At 45.5% G+C, this 16,314-nt stretch overlaps 1 protein-coding gene across 1 annotated transcript; it reads left to right on the top strand.

Annotated features, from left to right (window-relative positions):
* Positions 1 to 1,458: 1,458 nt before the first annotated feature.
* On the top strand, positions 1,459 to 13,258 carry Hscb (HscB mitochondrial iron-sulfur cluster cochaperone). The gene is made up of 6 exons (XM_051176424.1): positions 1,459 to 1,694; positions 4,613 to 4,709; positions 5,042 to 5,131; positions 6,178 to 6,322; positions 11,602 to 11,649; positions 13,124 to 13,258. The coding sequence occupies exons 1-6, from the start codon at positions 1,468 to 1,470 to the stop codon at positions 13,213 to 13,215; spliced, it is 699 nt and encodes a 232-aa protein (XP_051032381.1). The 5' UTR covers positions 1,459 to 1,467; the 3' UTR covers positions 13,216 to 13,258.
* Positions 13,259 to 16,314: the final 3,056 nt, after the last annotated feature.

The raw sequence follows: 16,314 nt of genomic DNA, 5'->3' as shown, positions 1-16,314 counted from the left end.
AAGGCCTAAAATTCAAGAACGAAGAAAGGAAGCTGGAAAGATGACGCAGCAGCAAAGAACACTATTGTTGTAGAGCTGTTCTTGCAGAACCCAAAAGTTCAGTGAGTTCCCGGCACCCAAGTTCCGGCAGCTCAAGATTGCCTGTGACTCCAACTCCAGTGGGTATGAAGTCCTCTCTTGGCCTACGCAATCACTTGCACTCCTGTGTGCACACTCCTACGCACATAACGTAATTAAAAATAAGATACATCTTTTACCCAAAGATGAGTGGAGGATGTAAATATAACTCAATTGAAGAAGCATACTCCGTGCCGAGTGTCACCAAACATTCAAAGCGGAGAATGGGTATATTAAGGGGCTGGAGAGACATCGCAGCGGTTAAGAAGAGCACATGTTGCTTTTTTGAGTCCAGTTCCCAGCACCCGCATCCAGGAGCACACAAAAACCTGTCGTTCCAGCTCTTGGGGAATATACTGCCCTCTGCTGGCCTCCCTGCGTACTGCGCAGACTCACCCAGACACAGGATGTAATTAAAAAATAAGAAATGTTAAAGGAACAGGCACATGACCACCTCAGTAGGGCAGAACCATTGATGAGTTTAAAAAAAAAAAAAAAGTGACCGCTGCAAAAATCCCACGATCACGAATGGAATTTATCTGGCACTTACACAGCGCAGTACCGCCTTTCCTTCGTGCACAGAAGCTGAGAATCGCTGGTTCCCTCCTATCCGCTCCTTGCCACCCTACCCCACACACTTTCTTACGTGCCCAACCCAGTTCCTGCAGAGTCTAGCAGCGAAGGTTGTGGTTCTCGGTAAATATCTGGGAAGAATGGACCACGGGCCTGGCATGATCACCAACATTTATAATACTCGTTATGGAAACGACTTCGCTCTCTGGCACCGAAGAGCCCTGTGCCTTACCCATGTGTCCAGACCTGTCTCAGCTTGTAAGATGTAACAAGAGAATGTGTCCCCCTCGAAGAACAGCAAAAAAAAAAAAAAAAAAAAAAAAAAAAAAAAAAGGAAGAGTCGCCTGCGCGCACACACAGAGCAGGCGGAAGCTGCGGAGGGCCCCCTTGCAGAAAACCCAGAGAATGCGATTCGAATCCTCAGACAGTCTAGAAAAATTTCCCGCGAAAAGAAAGACTCACCGCAAAGAACACCTGGAGCCACAACACACGCCACACCGCCGCAGCCAGTGGCGTGGCGCTAAAGCTACCCATACAAACTCCCCCCTCAGCCAATCAAAACGCCTTCCTGCTCGTCACGACCAATGAGGAGACCCGAATGTGGCTGCCGCGGCGCGGCCTCAAGGCTTGCTGGGAGTTGTAGTTTAGGATGCGGAACGGGACTCGGCATCCTGGTTTTCCGCGGCCGATCCCGCCTCCTCGGCTCGCTAAACCAATCAGCAGCGAGTCACTCTTGCTTCCTTTCCCTCGGGTCCCTCGACCCAGGCGGCTGTGCGGATGTGGGGCTGCAGGGCTGTGCTTTGCGTGTGGGAGGTGCGACTGGCTGGGTTCCTGGGAAGGAGACTGCTGAGCAGCAACGCCGCCTCGGGGAAGAGCGGTGCGGGCCGGTGTTGGAAGTGCGGCAGCCCGGGGGGTGTGGAGAGTGGGGATGGGCTCTTCTGCCATCACTGCCGCGCCTTGCAGCCTCCTGATCAGACTCGGGACTACTTCAGCCTCATGAATTGGTACGCGCGGCGCGGAGTGCCGGGAGGGCGAGTGGACCTTGGGGAGTTCGTACGGCCGTGCTAGTTAAATTAGGCTGGCATTACCCTGGTCAGCGTCGGCGGGCCTGTCGTTTCCAGCCAGCAGGGAGACTGAGGCAGGACGACCACGGTTCCAGGCCAGTTCAGGCAACCTACTGAGACGGATTCAAAACAAACAAAACAGAAAAAAAAAATTAAGTATATAGGCCATTTGTATAATATAGTACCTGTTGAGATTTTAGGAGTTTGCCTGAGAAAGAGGAAATAAAGTTACTAACTAGAAAGAAGTTAAGGGTGGAGGTGTGGGTGAAAGGTTTGAACTTGCGGATGCCCGCTATCTAAGCAGTTGCGAAGGGGAGACGGGAGGTGCAGGAATTCAGGACTAGCCTGTGCTACAAAGGCTTTGTTTTTTTAAACATCAGCAACAGTAACAAAAAGAAACAGGCGCAAGTTTACAGTATAGGGAGGTTTGAAGGGTGGGACTCCTGGAAAAGGGAAATACAAAGGCTGAATTCTAGGGAGCAGAAAGGAGCAAAGTTTTTCACCTTATAGTTCTGCCTCTACCTCCCCAGTGCTGGGACTAAAAGCATCTGAGCTAAGGTAGTAGGAGCCCAAACACAAAAAAATACAACATCCTTATTTCAAATAAAAGGAGAAAATAAAAACAAAACAAGCCAGCTATGTTGGTATATGCCTGTGAGCCCAGCACTCAGAGGCTAAAGCAGGAGGATTACAGATTTGAGGGCAACCTGATCTATACAGTGAGTTTGATGAGAGTCTGTGCTACATGAGGCCAGGTCTCAAAATCAAAAGCAATTAAGAATAAAACAAACTGCTGGGTGTTAGTACACACCTTTAATCCCAGCACTCGGGAGGCAGAGGCAGGCAGATTTCTGTGAGTTCCCAACCTGGTCTACAAAGCAAGTCCAAAGATCTCCAAGGCTACTCAGGGAAGCCCTGTCTTTAAAAAGAATTAAACAAACCAAATGTGGTGGCATATGTCTGGAATCCCAGTATTCAGGTATAAATGAGAAAGGTCACAAGTTGGAGGCCAACAAAGGCTAAGCAGTGAGACCTCTGTCTCAAGAAACCAAAATTTTATCTGGGTGTTGGTGCACACCTTTAGTCCCAGCACTGGGGAGGCAGACACAGGAGGATCTCTGAGTTTGCGGCCAGCCTGAACTACAGAGCTAGTTCCAGGACAGGTTCCAAAGTAATACAGAGAAACCCTGTCTCAAAAAAAAATAAATAAATAAATAAATAAATAAAAATTCAGGCTCAAGATTTGAGGGAGAGAGGCCAAGAAATGTTTGGCATGATTTGTTTCCCCTTGCCTTTTCTTCCGGTACGAAACTGTGAGCAGAGCTAAGCTAATAAAGATTATATTAAATATGGAAGGACGTCGAGGTGTGGTTTCGAACACCTGTCCCAGCCAAGAATAAGAAAATCGTACAGTCTGGGCTACACAGAGTCACAGTCTGACTCCCCCAAACACTACCACTGCCCAAAAAAGAAAGTAGAGTAAGTGCTTAATCCTCACTTTGGCTCAGTAATGCAACACTTCCTGTATGTCAGCAAGGGCCTGGGTTAGAATCCCAGTACTATGCTTTTTTTAAAGCCTCCTTCTAGATATTAATGGTTCAGTCTGGTAGTCTCTACCTGTAATTCCAGCTATTCAGAAAGCTGAAGAACGATTAAAGATTTCAGCCCTGATAGTTGTCGAACACACTTCTAATCCCAGCATTTGGGAGTCAGAGGCAGGTGGATCTCTGTGAGTTCAAGACCAGCCTGGTCTACAAAGTGAGTTCCAGGGCATCAAGGGCTACACACAGAGAAACCCTGACTTGAAAAAAACAGAAAAGAAAAATTTTCAGCCCTGAGCAAATTAGCCACACTCAACTTTTTTTTTTTTTAAATTAAGCTCATAAACTGGGTTTGTTATCATATGTGGGAAATCCTGAGTGGTAGGTCGATCTTGGCATATGCCAAGTTTGAGACTAGCCTGGGGTACACAAGATCTTACCACATGCACACACACACACAAACACACACACACATTTTTCTTTTAATGGCCAAGGCTCTAGGCCAGGTGGCCTGTAATCCCAGCGATCAGGGACACTAAAGTAGGCTTATTGCAAGTCAAAGCCTGCCTGGAGTAGAGTGACTTCAGAGTCAGCTTGGGTACCTTAGTTAAGAAACTCTGTCTCATGATAAAAAAGTAAAAAGTGGCCGGTGCTAACGTCCTTGCACAGCATGCAGGAGACCCTAGATTCACTCTTTTTGGTTTTTCGAGACAGGGTTTCTGTTGCTTTGGAGCCTGTCCTGGGACTAGCTCTTAAGCACAGGGGGGGATAAAAAGGAATCAAGGGACATGCAGGCTAAGCAAGTGCTTTAAACTGTTACACATTTTCATCTGTCACAGTGCTTACAGTGGACCACACTAACCTTATCCCTTAGTTTATCAAGCTGTTCATCTTCCAGTCACATCAGGGTCTCTGCACTTACATGTCTGTCCACTCATTTTCCTTTCTGATCTTTGGTTGTTAAGTAGTAGCACAATTCAAGTCTCTTAAATGTCTTTCCTGCATTACCTACTCTGATCCTGTTCTGTTTTCCTCCATTACAACTAACATGTCTGAAAAAATAGCCCTTGTCGACAGGCAGTGGTGGTCCACACCTTTAGTCCCAGTGCTCAGGAGGCAGAGGCAGGGGGGAATCTCTAAGTTCGAGACCAGCCTGGTCTACAAGAGCTAGTTCCAGGACAGCCTCTGAAACCACAGAAAAACCCTGTCTCAGAAGAAATACAATAATCCTTGTTTATGTGTTCATTACATCTTCCCCCAAGAGCAGAACTATGATGCTTAATACTGTTGGATGAATGACATCTAGTTTCCTTCCAGCCACCGATCCTTCAGGGTTGACGTCGTGAAGCTTCAGCGCAGGTACCAGCAACTACAACGTCTCGTCCACCCAGATTTCTTCAGCCAAAAGTCTCAGGTATTCACTGACCACCCCTGATATTCCCCATATATGTGTGCAACTGGGTGGATAGCAGCTTTGATCTGCGAAAACAGGCCTACTAGCTCCACCCTGTGGCAGCCTGCCCCTAGACAGCCAGGCCCCACAGATGTCATTTCCTTACAGCTTTTATCTGCCTTCCCAGATAACTGAAAACCCATCCGTCCGTTGAAAATACAGACTACTTATCCAACAGCAGTAATTTTGGCAGTGCTTCTTAAATCCCTGCCCATCACTGTACTATAAAAGCTTGGGAATCAAAGAGGACTGGCTCTTGTGGTAATAAAACTGTTTTTATCTCTTATGAACAGACTGAAAAACACTTCTCAGAGAAGCATTCGACCTTGGTGAATGATGCCTATAAGACTCTTCAGTCTCCCCTGAGCAGGGGACTATACCTTGTAAGGTGATTTCCCAGCCCATCTGTATGTGACTTCCTCTGTACGAGTCCTGGCCTAGTCCAGGAAACTCTTGATATTTAGCCTCAAAAAATACTATGGAAGAGAACAGAAAGAAAAAGAGTTTATACAAGTATAATTTTTGCAGTATTCTTTGTAGGTCTATTTTGCTTTGTTTTTGTTTCTTCTGACACAGGATCTCACTGTATAGCTCAGGCTGGCTTCAGGTGACTAATTTTCTTCCTTCACCTCACCCACATCCAGCTCCTTTGTAGCTTTTTTTCCTTCAGTATTGGGCATTGAACCTAGTGCCTCATGCTAAGTTTTCTGCCGCCGAGCCATGGACTCTGATTATTACTGGGTTTTTCTTTGGTTCCTTTGGGTTTGTTTTTGTGTGTATGTATGGTGTGGTGTGCTAGGTTTTGAATCCACTGAACCATATACCCAGCTGCCTTTTTACTTGTCTTTAACAGCCCTGGCTGTCCTGGAACTCACTTGGTTAACCAAGCTGGCCTTGAACTCACAAAGATCCAACTGCCTCTGCCTCCCAAGTGCTGGGGTTATAGGCATGCACCACCACCCAGCTTCCTTTTTACTTCTTAAAACAGGGTCTCACTCAGCTGCCCAGGCTGGACTTCACTTGTAACCTCCCTGCCCCAGCCTCCAAAGTAACTGGGAATGCAGCTGTACCACCATGCCTGGATCTTTTGCATTGTTTAACTAGTATCTATAAATCTGACGTTGGTAAGAGCACATCTAGGCAATTTTAGAATCAAATAGAATGTCTGTAAATATTTTAACGTTTGAGTAGAAGTACAAAGCCCGGCTGCAGTCAACAGAGGTCCTGTACCAGCACTTTTGGCTCAGTCTGTGCTTTTGTTACTCCGGGGATAGCTCAGGTGGTAGAGAATTACTCAGAATGCACCAGGCATTAGGCTCCTTCTCCAACCAATATTCACATCTTCCTCTGTTAGCATCAGTGTATCCTGAAGGGGTGAGCAGAACTTACTTAACCTGATCTGTTTCATTTTCCTTGTTCTCCCCAATAGCTAAAGCTCCAAGGAATAGAAATCCCTGAAGGAACTGATTATGGAACAGACGGTCAGTTCCTTGCAGAAATAATGGAAATCAACGAGAAACTCACAGATGCTCAGAGTGAGGCTGCTATGGAAGAATTAGAATCCACTGTCAGAGGTAATAGATGAGGGCCTCACACATGTGCTTTGTTGCTCTTAGGAGCACTTGACCAAGTTCCAGGAGAAAGGAGTCAGCCCTCATCATCATTTGGGGAGTTCATGTTTCCCGGTCATCTCTAGTGACAAAAATGAGCCCCCCAAAGTTGGCAGAAATGCCTCCAATCACACAGAGATCTGCAGCAGGGCAATCACTGAAAGAAACCCTTACACTCTGGTCCCATAGTGTGTCAACGTTCTCTAGAAAACCAGTAGAGTATAAGTCTATTTATTTCACAGAATTGACCCAGGTGTGTGTGTGTGTGTGTGTGTGTGTGTGTGTGTGTGTAGGCTGACACAGAAACTGCAGGCAAGACCTGGCGTGGTAAGGTGCTTGTGTACATGTGTGCTTGCTGCACAACCATGAGGGCTCAAGTTTAGTCCCACAAGCAGTCTCTGGCTTCCACGCGGGTGCCGTGGCACACAGGTGCCGTGGCACACAGACAGACTCGCTTTTGCTCTCTCTTCCTCGATGTCTCACTCACTAAGTAAATGTCATCTTAAAAATAATGGTGCCTGCCTAAATGACACACGGCCTTGACACACTTGCACGCGCACATACACACAAGCATGCACATACATACACACCGGTACACGTGTACCTGCAAATACACATTGCATACACACACAAAAGAAAATCTGTAGGGCAGGACAACAGGCTGAAAACTCAGGTTGTATTTTTTCGTCGCGGTCTTGAATATGTCTCTTGTGGGTGCTTAGGATCTAAACCAGGGACTTAAACCTGCTGAGTAAATGCTAGTGTTGAGGGTTATCATAGTCAGGGTTTCTACTGCTGCACTAAAGCCCCATGACCAACAGCAATGTGGAGAGGAAAGGGTTTATGGTTTGTTGAAGTAAATACTTATATGTCAGAGTAACAGTCCATCGCTGAGGGAGTCAGGGCAGGAATCTGAGGTAGTAACTGAAGCAGAAGCTATATAACTGCTACCTAACTGGCTTGCTCAACTTGCTTTCTTTTTCCCATTTTGTTCCTTTTCTTTCTTATTTTACATGCCCACTGCAGCCTCCCCTGTCTCATAATCTCCCACTCCTTCCCTCCACTGCCTCCCCTCAATCCACCCCCTCTGTATTTCCTCAAAAAGGGACAAGCCTCCCATGGGCATCAATACAGCATGGCGTATCAAAACTAAGCACCTCCCCCTCTATTCAGGCTGGGCAAGGCAAGAACCCAGATCCACCTCCCAGAGATGCCACCACCCACAATGGGCTGGGCCCTCCCACATCAATCATTAATTAGGAAAATTCCCCAGGGCTGGAGAAATGGCTCAGCAGTTAAGAGCACTCACTGCTTTTTTCCACAGGCTCAAATCCCATCCCCCACGTGGCAGCTCTCAACCGTCTATAGCTCCAGCACCAGGGGATTTGATACTGTCACACACACACACACAGTCGAAACACTAATGCACATAAAATAAAAATAAACCATCTTTAAAAAGAAGATGCCCTAAGGGTTTGCCTACAGCCCAGTATTATTGGGGCATTTTCTCAACTGAAGTTCCTTCCTCTCAAATGACTAACTTGTGTCAGGTTGACATAAGACTTGCCAGTACAAGGGTGATCTCTACATACACTCAGCTGACTATACACATTACTGTAGCCACAACAAGAAAAAGCGATCACAGCCTGGCCTACTTATGGGACGATCACAGACTGTCATATAAGATTAACCATTTTGTGTAGAAAAGGTTCCAGGATTTTTGTGTAGCTATGAGCTTCAGTACTTTCATAAAAATATTATAATATGCCTATTGTGAGCCGGGTGGTGGTGGCAGCAGCGGCGGCTCACGCCTTTAGTCCCAGCACTCATGAGGCAGAGGCAGGCTGATATATGTGAGTTCGAAGCCAGCCTGGTCTACAAGAGCTAGCTCCAGGACAGCCTCCAAAGCTACAGAGAAACCCTGTTTCAAAAATATGTATGTATGTATTACACATGTATGTATGTATGTATGTATGTATGCCTGTTGTGGCTCAAGCACCATGTGTGCCCAGGAATATATCAAGGAAAGAAAGCTTATATATTCCAACCAGTGTGTCCAGTTAGAACTCATGAGTTTTACCTATCTGTCTTCATCAAAGGATGTGAGCCTTTTCCCCCTGTTCCCTCTCTTAATTCATTCATGCTTCCATGTAGTTGAGAGCAAAAGTAAACACTGAGTTGTCTTTAACAAGCTTATGCTAGGTGCAGTTGGACATGCCTATAATCCCAGCTCTTGGAAGATGGAGGCAAAAGAATCTGGAGCTTAAGGATAGCCTCACCTACATAGCTGTGTCCAGGAAAGCCTGGGCTATATGTGAGCCCTGTCTCAGAAAAAACAATGAAAACTTACTCAACTATGCACTCACAGTCAGTACATTAATTAGCACCCTTACAAAACAGACCTAGGGTGGGCTGGAGAGATGGCTCAGAAGTTACACTGGCTGCTCTTGCAGAGGTCCTGAGTTGAATCCCCAGCACCTGCAGTGGCTCACAAACATCCTTTACAAGAGTTATGGATGCCATTTTCTGGCCGATTTGGATTCTGGAGTTACATGTGTGATGTGCTCACATGGGCACACAAACATACACATAAATGAGGAAAGAAAGAAAGAAATATTAAAAGGATAGACCTAAAGCCAGCAGGATGGTTCAGAGTTTATGTGCTTGCTACCAAATCTGACAACCCCAGGAACCACATGTTCTTATGTCAACATTCATGCCATAGCATGCACATACCCCTCCTGACACACACACACACACAAATACACGTAAATGCAGTTTTAAAAAATATACACGTAAATGTAGTTTAAAAAATATAAAAAAAAAAGTATTACCTAAACACGTCTCAACTTCATCTGCCAATCTCTTTTTCACTACCTGAAATCGATTCCTCTTACTTCTGACCAACCACAGTAGCTTCAGACTCTGCTTGTACCTGGAAACCCATCTAAGATATATCAGCCCTGTCACTGTGGGGTCGTCTTAAAGCCTAAATCACTGTTCACAGCCTTCTCTAAAAACGTTAAAATGGACTTTCACTGCCCTTAGGTTTAAAAACAAACATTTCGTCATAACTGACGAGGCCCTGCATGCTCCGCCCTCTGCTTCTTGCTTTACCATCTCACTGTAGCCACATTGGCAGCTTCCACTCCCTCATCAGCCGCAGGCGCTCTTCTACCCAGGCCTTTGTGAGCACTGTTGATGCAGCCTGGAGCCCTAGTCCTTTCACCACACCCATGTTAACTCTTCTCCCGAGCCTGGTAGCTATCATCAACTCCTCAGGAAGCCTCCTTTGTCCTCTCTGTCTCTGCCTTTGGCTACTGCTGTCCGGAAAGTCAGCAGCTTGGACGTCCCATACTGGGTTCTCTGCAGGAGTATAACTTGTGTCTGCCGATGGTTGTTAAATATGCTCCAACAGTGCTGAGCAGCCTATCAGATGAAGATAACCCCAGAGTCCACAGCAGACATAAGTGTGCAGTCAGAGGTGGGCTACGCTCATCCAGAAGCTTCATGCATCATCCAGTCCAGAGTTTTACTCACATAAAGCTCCAGGGCAAGCACTGGTCCCAACATTGCTGTTGGTTTCTTTGTCTGGGCCTCAGTGTCTTCATCTATAAAAAGGACAGCATTAGTTGAGTATCGTAAGGATTAAGTTGAGGAGGTGCAGATGAAGCAAGTGAAAGAAACACTTCTAGCAGCATAGTAGGTGCTGGGTTTAGATCAGTTGCTAAATATCTTCCTCTGGAATCCATTTCCCAACTCCCGCACTCACCAGCCATGTGCCTAAGCAAGAATTCCATACCTGTCATTGCCTACCTTGGACATACAATTCATCTGAAATGTTTTCAAAGATTCTAAGTAAATATGGTTAAATACTTGTAAAAACCCCTCATTTCCTTTTTTGTTTTTTGTTTGTGTTGGTTGGTTTTTCGAGACAGGGTTTCACTGTGTAGCACTGTCTATCCTGGCACTCACTCTGTAGACCAGGTTGGCCTTGACCAGGCTGTGATTAAAGGTGTGTGCCACCAGCACCCAGCAAAATGCCTTTTTTTTTTTTTTTTAATAAGCCGCAATAGGTAAATGAGGTTGTTGTACCTGCTTTGCATTTGGCATTTTTCCCTTCTAAGATACAATATGATGGAAATGGTTTCATTTTCCTGGATGGCTATATCATTTGCAAGTGGTTGCTTAAAACACTTGGTAATGAGTGGTAGTAAATGCCATGATTGTAGGGTGTCAAAGTATGGAAGACTTTGAGGTAGAGATGGTCACAGCACATCCCTGATTCCCTTGCTAGTTATCTTTCCATCACAGTGAGACAATACCCTGAAATGAAAAGGTTTCTTTTAACTCACAGTTTTAGAGGTTCAGTCTGTGGTGAATTGGCCCAGTTTCCCCCTGGGGCTGGGGCAGGAATGAATGCAGAATGGAGGAGGCACTAGTATTAAAGCAGCTAGCCAAAAAGAGAAAACAGAGCCTGGGTCCCAGGATCCCTTTCCAGAACATGCCTCTAAAGTCCTAACCTCCTCCATCCAGGCCCCCTGCCTCCTCAAATGTCCACCCCTTTCTATTAGCAAAACCGGTCACTAGCCAAACATTTTAACATCCAGACTTTTTGGGGAGGGACATTCAGACTATGGTGATCTCTCCGTTTTCTTGTTTTTGTTTTTGTTTTCCTTATGTTATTCCATAGCCACTTTACAAGCCTTGGCAGTTCCTTGGTTGAAGAGCAGAATGTGCATAGGGCCTGTCAGTACCTCATTTAACAAGAGCATCTAGATGGGTGTGATGGCACATACCTGTAATCTCAGCAGTCAAGATGCAGGCAGAATAGAGTTCAAAGGCCAGCCTGGCAAGCACGAAGTGTAGCTCAGCAGTGGAGACTTTGCATAGCATGTACAAGGCCTTGGTACAGCCCTCAGCTCCAGAAAAAGACAAAGGTCGTAAAACCCTGAACCCAAGTCTTAACATAGAACAGCATGGTCACAAACTGTTGATATTGTGAGTCTACTTTTTTCATTTCTTTTCTGGGGGGTTGGAGAGCATTTCAAGACAGGGTCCCCTGTGTAACAGCTCTGTCAGTCCTGGATCTTGTTTTATAGACCAGGCTAGCTTCTGACTCACTGAGATCTGCCTGCCTCTGCCTCCCTAGTGCTGGCATTGCAGGCATGCCCTGCCACCATCCAGCTTTATTGTAAGTTTATTTAAGTGGAAAAATTAAACTAATTATTTTTCTCTTTCAGCGAAACAGAAAGAATTTACTGATAGTGTAAACAGAGCTTTTGAACAAGGTATTTTCATTCCTTTCAAAAATTTCCTATTACATTTATGTAGTGTATGTGTTGGGGGGGGGGGCATGTGTGGACAACTTTCAAGAATTTTCTTCTACTGTGCCGTTGTTTCCTGGAATCAAACTCCAGCTGTCAGGTTCAGCAGCAAATAAAGGCCTTTACCCACTGGGGCCATCTCACTGGGCCTTTTAATTTTGATCTATTAATTCTAATTTTCTTCTTACTAAAAAATCTTTTTAGTGGGCTAGAAAAATGTGTCAGAGGTTAAAAGTACTGGCTGCTCTTCCAGAGGTCCTGAATTCACTTTCCAGCAAACACATAGTGGCTCACAGCCATCTGTAATGAGATCTGATGCCCTCTTCTGACCTGCAGGGATACATGCCGACAGAGCATTGTGTACATAATAAATAAATCTTTATAAAATGTTTTTCATTTGCTAAGCAGTAGAAGTGCATGCCTTTAATCCCAGCACTCGGGAGGCAGAGACAGACAGATCTCTGTGAGTTCAAGGCCAGCCTGGTGTACTGAGTGCCAGGATAGGCTCCAAAACTACAGAGAAACCCTATCTAGAAAAATTTTTTAAAAATTAATTTATGTAAGGAAGTGTTTTGCCTGTAGATATGTATGTGTGCCTGATGCATGGAACTCTGCTCAGGAGTAACAAGAGCTCTTACCCTGGTCCATCTCTCCAGCACTTTCACTTTATTAAATGTAAAAGCAATGAGGAGAGTGATCTGGATGCAACAAAGATTACAAAGAAAGAGGAAATCCAAAACCTATGAGCCAGCATGCACATTGGGGTTGGGGACTTTTTTGTTGTTGTTGTTATTGTTGTTTGTTTCATTTTTATTTTATGTGCATTGGTGTTTTGCCTGTGTGTGTATCTGTATGAGGGTGTCAGATCTTGGAGTTACAGACAGTTGTGATCTGCCTTGTGGGATGCTGGGTATTAAACTCCAATCCTCTGGAAAAGCAGTCTGTGCTCTTAACCCCTGAGCCATCTCTCCAGTCCCCTGTTTGTTTGCTTGTTTGAGACAGTATCTCTCTTGATAGTCCTGGCTGGCTTGGAACTCACTCTGTAGACCAGGCTGACCTCCGCTCACAGAGATCCACCTGCCTTTGCCTCCTGAGTGCTGGGATTAAAGGCATGCACCATCACACTTGGCTGAATAGGCCCTAACAATAGTCTGGTATGAGAGACCATCAAAAGCTTACTTCTGTGTAACTTAATATCCTCTAAGCCAGTGGTTCTCATCCTTCCTAATGCTGCAGCCCTTTAGTACAGTAGGTCTCACTTCTATATCCCTGGTGATGGCAGACAAAAATATCTCCAGATTTTAGCAAATGTTGCTATAGGATACACTCAACCTCAGGTGAAGCCGTGGACCTTTGGGCCCTTTGATCTGGCTGCCTGAGATGCCGGAGTTGGTTTTATTGTTGCCTGATGAAATTAATTGTCTCTTGTTTATTTCAGGTGATTTTGAAAAAGCCAAGGAAATTCTAACAAAGATGAAATACTTTTCAAACATAGAAGAAAAGATCAAGTTAAGCAAGAATCCCCTCTAGTTGCTAATTTAAAGTTTGAAAAATAAACTTTTTATGTATTTCTTTTCTGGCTTTTGTTAATTGAAAATAGATACGGGGGCTATGGCATAGCTCAGGGTAGGGCACTTGCCTAGCATATGGAAAGCCCTGGATTTTTCCATCCTTACAGATCCCCGTCACCACAGAAAGTGAGGGGAAAAACACAAAGAAAATAGATAGGCTTTAGCCACTTAAATCATTTCAATTCAGTTTATGGCCCAGATACTAATGGCTGGCAAAGTTCGTAGTACCCATCTGTCAACATGGGCGCTCAGTTATTCATCAGGTATGTGATCTAGTGTGTACACAGCCTTAGCCAGTGAATGAAAGGGAGAAGAGGAGGCCCCCTGATAGATCTGTACAGTCTATCCTCTACCCTCTGACCCAGATAAACTCCATCTTCAAGAGCTCAACTGTTGCCGGGCAGTGGTGGCCCACACCTTTAATCCCAGCACGCGGGAGGCAGAGGCAGGTGGGACCTCTGTGAGTTCGAGGCCAGCCTGATCTACTTAGTACCAGGACAGCCTCCAGAGCCACAGAGAAACCCTGTCTCGAGAAACCAAAAATAAATAAATAAATAAAAATTTAAAGAAAATAAAAGTTTTGACTGTGCCTGCTTGGAAAAGATCACCACAGTTCAGCCTATTAGCTGTTGACATTCCCTAGTATCCAGGGGTTTCTCCCAGACAGTTGCATGCAAGTCTGCTCAAACTGCATGCATGCAAGTCTGCCCTAACTGCATGTGGCCTCCATGAATATATTGGTGGGGAGAACTGAAGGAAGGGGAGAGGCATCCATCTGCAGAACCATAAAGGAGTCACGCATGCTGGGTACTGACCTTCCTGTGCACTGTTGAGGGTCACCCATGATCTGTAAATAAACTCACTGGTGCCCCCAGGGTGAACCTTGTTTGGCTTAATGGACTGTAGATGCTCTGTTGTAACTGCCGAGCTCTGCCATCATGGCACAAGCAGCCAGGTGGCCAGGGAGGAGCTCAGACTGTTACAGAGAGGGTATTTATGAAATGGATAGTTGGCAAAGGTTAGCAGTGGGCTTTCTAGCCTCTGCTTGACACCCACAACTTCACTCTGCAGAACCAAGACATCTATTGTGGTTCCATAGGGTTGTGAGCATTCTTCTGCCAATGACTGGAAAGCCATACCCAACAGGGGTGAGTAGATTGAGCCTTTGCCCTAGTCTTCCCTGGCATACATATAGACTGTACATGCATACATATATACATACATTCCTTGTATGCACAGTGTGTGTGTGTGTTACATCAGTCAGCCCAGTCACTAGTGAACTCCCCAAGATGGTGGTTGCTTGGCTTAGACAGTCACTCACAACAGGGTCTTAGTGTGCCAAGGCAGTAAGGTAGAGAAATGTAGATGACTGTTATTCTACCAGTCCTGCAGTTGAGAATACGACACTACCGCTATTTAAAGCCAAATCTGAAGTAAGCTTTAGTTAAATACTGGCCAGGTGGATGGGCTCAGGCCAGGTTTCCCTGAGTCATGGTTGGCAGCAACTTGTGTTTCTAATCAGGGGTAAGTGTACGTGTGATCAAGCACATCTGGTGAGGATAGGTCAAAAAACTAATTCAGGGGAGTGAAAATATGTGGCTTGCTATCTCCCAGAAGCAATAGCCTCCAGCATCGCAGGAACTGTCTGTCCTTGGACAAGTGGCTTACAGATCAGAGGCATTTTGGGTGGGGGGGTCTCTTAGGCACAGTAATTATATCCTGAGTCAAATCCATGACTCTGTGACGGGTACCTGTTTGTACTGGAATCTAAAAACCACCATCTTAGTGGTACCCGGACAGGAATTATCATTTAGTTAAGGCATCAATGATGCAGGAGCCAACAGACACCTGATACCTCATGCTGGCCACCCCATGTCTGTGTACACACTTGCATACTCATACTTATACCACAAGGACACATACAAACCCCGTCTGAACCAATTCTCCAGAAGCAAGCCAGCCAACTATAATGCAGCAGCTTAACCCTATCTAAAAATGTGAGTTTTGAAGTTCCTGGTACAGTTTACTCAGTTAACAGGATTTACAAATCACCCCAGTGGCCTGAAGAACTTTGGGCGTGTCAATACCGCCTCTACCTGCCCCACAGTTTAAAAAAGAATCAGTTACTTGTCTGAACGCAGCATCATTTAAGCAAATAATTACCCACGCAAGCAAGTGTGCTGGTTAAGTTGAGTGCTTCTGCAACCTCGGAGATGAAAAGGGGTTAAAATACTTGAGAAGAAGAAGGTTCTCATTGCTTCTTCAGAACAAGGATTTGCGCCAAACTAGTCTGCCCACGGAAAGAAATCAGATGAACACTGACACTCGCTGGAGGGTCATGAAAGAAATCCTCACTTTACCTACTCCATTAGCTGGAAAGGCTGCTCCTTCCCGATTTGGGACACAAACCGAAAAGATGCTGTTTCTGAAACCCAGCTTCATCGAGTGTCCTAGTCTGCTTTCTGTTGCTGTAGCAAACACCACAAGAAAAAGCAACGTGGGAAGGGAAGGATTTGTTTCACCTCACCCTTCCACATCACAGCCGGTCACTGACGAAAGTCAGAGCAGGAACCCTGAGGCAGGAGTTGAAGCAAAGACCATAGAGGAACTCTGATTACTGGCTAGATTTTTCATGACTTTCTTGGAGCTACTTTCTTTACAACCCAGGACCACTTGCCTACGGGTATCACTGTATACAGTGGGCTGGGCCCTACCACATCAATCATTAATCAAGAGAATGTTGGGGCTGGAGAGATGGCTCAGAGGTAAGAGCACTGGCTGCTCTCCCAGGGTTCAATTCCTAGCACCCGTATGGCAGCTCATAACTGTCTGTAACTCCAGTTTTAGATGATCTAATACCTTCACACAGATACACATGCAGGCAAAACAAGAGTGCACATGAAATAAAAATAAATTGCTTCAAAAAAAAAAAAAATCAAGAGAGCCGGGCCTTGGTGGTGCATGCCTTTAGTCCCAGCATTCGGGAGGCAGAGGCAGGTGGATCTCTGTGAGTTCCAGGCCAGCCTGGTCTACAGAGCTAGTTCCAGAGAAACCCTGT

The sequence above is a fragment of the Phodopus roborovskii genome, unplaced genomic scaffold (assembly GCF_943737965.1).
Source record: "Phodopus roborovskii unplaced genomic scaffold, PHOROB, whole genome shotgun sequence".
In the NCBI taxonomy this organism is placed as follows: Eukaryota; Metazoa; Chordata; class Mammalia; order Rodentia; family Cricetidae; genus Phodopus; species Phodopus roborovskii.
The sequence above is the reverse complement of the archived record's forward strand: the minus strand, read 5'-3'. Positions and strand labels throughout refer to the sequence as shown.

Excerpts from the sequence above, each read along its gene's own strand:
- Hscb (XM_051176424.1), top strand. The coding sequence starts at position 1,468 with ATGTGGGGCTGCAGGGCTGTGCTTTGCGTGTGGGAGGTGCGACTGGCT. Across the intron at positions 1,695-4,612 it reads TACTTCAGCCTCATGAATTG|CCACCGATCCTTCAGGGTTG; the intron begins GTACGCGCGGCG and ends GTTTCCTTCCAG. Across the intron at positions 4,710-5,041 it reads TCTTCAGCCAAAAGTCTCAG|ACTGAAAAACACTTCTCAGA; the intron begins GTATTCACTGAC and ends TCTTATGAACAG.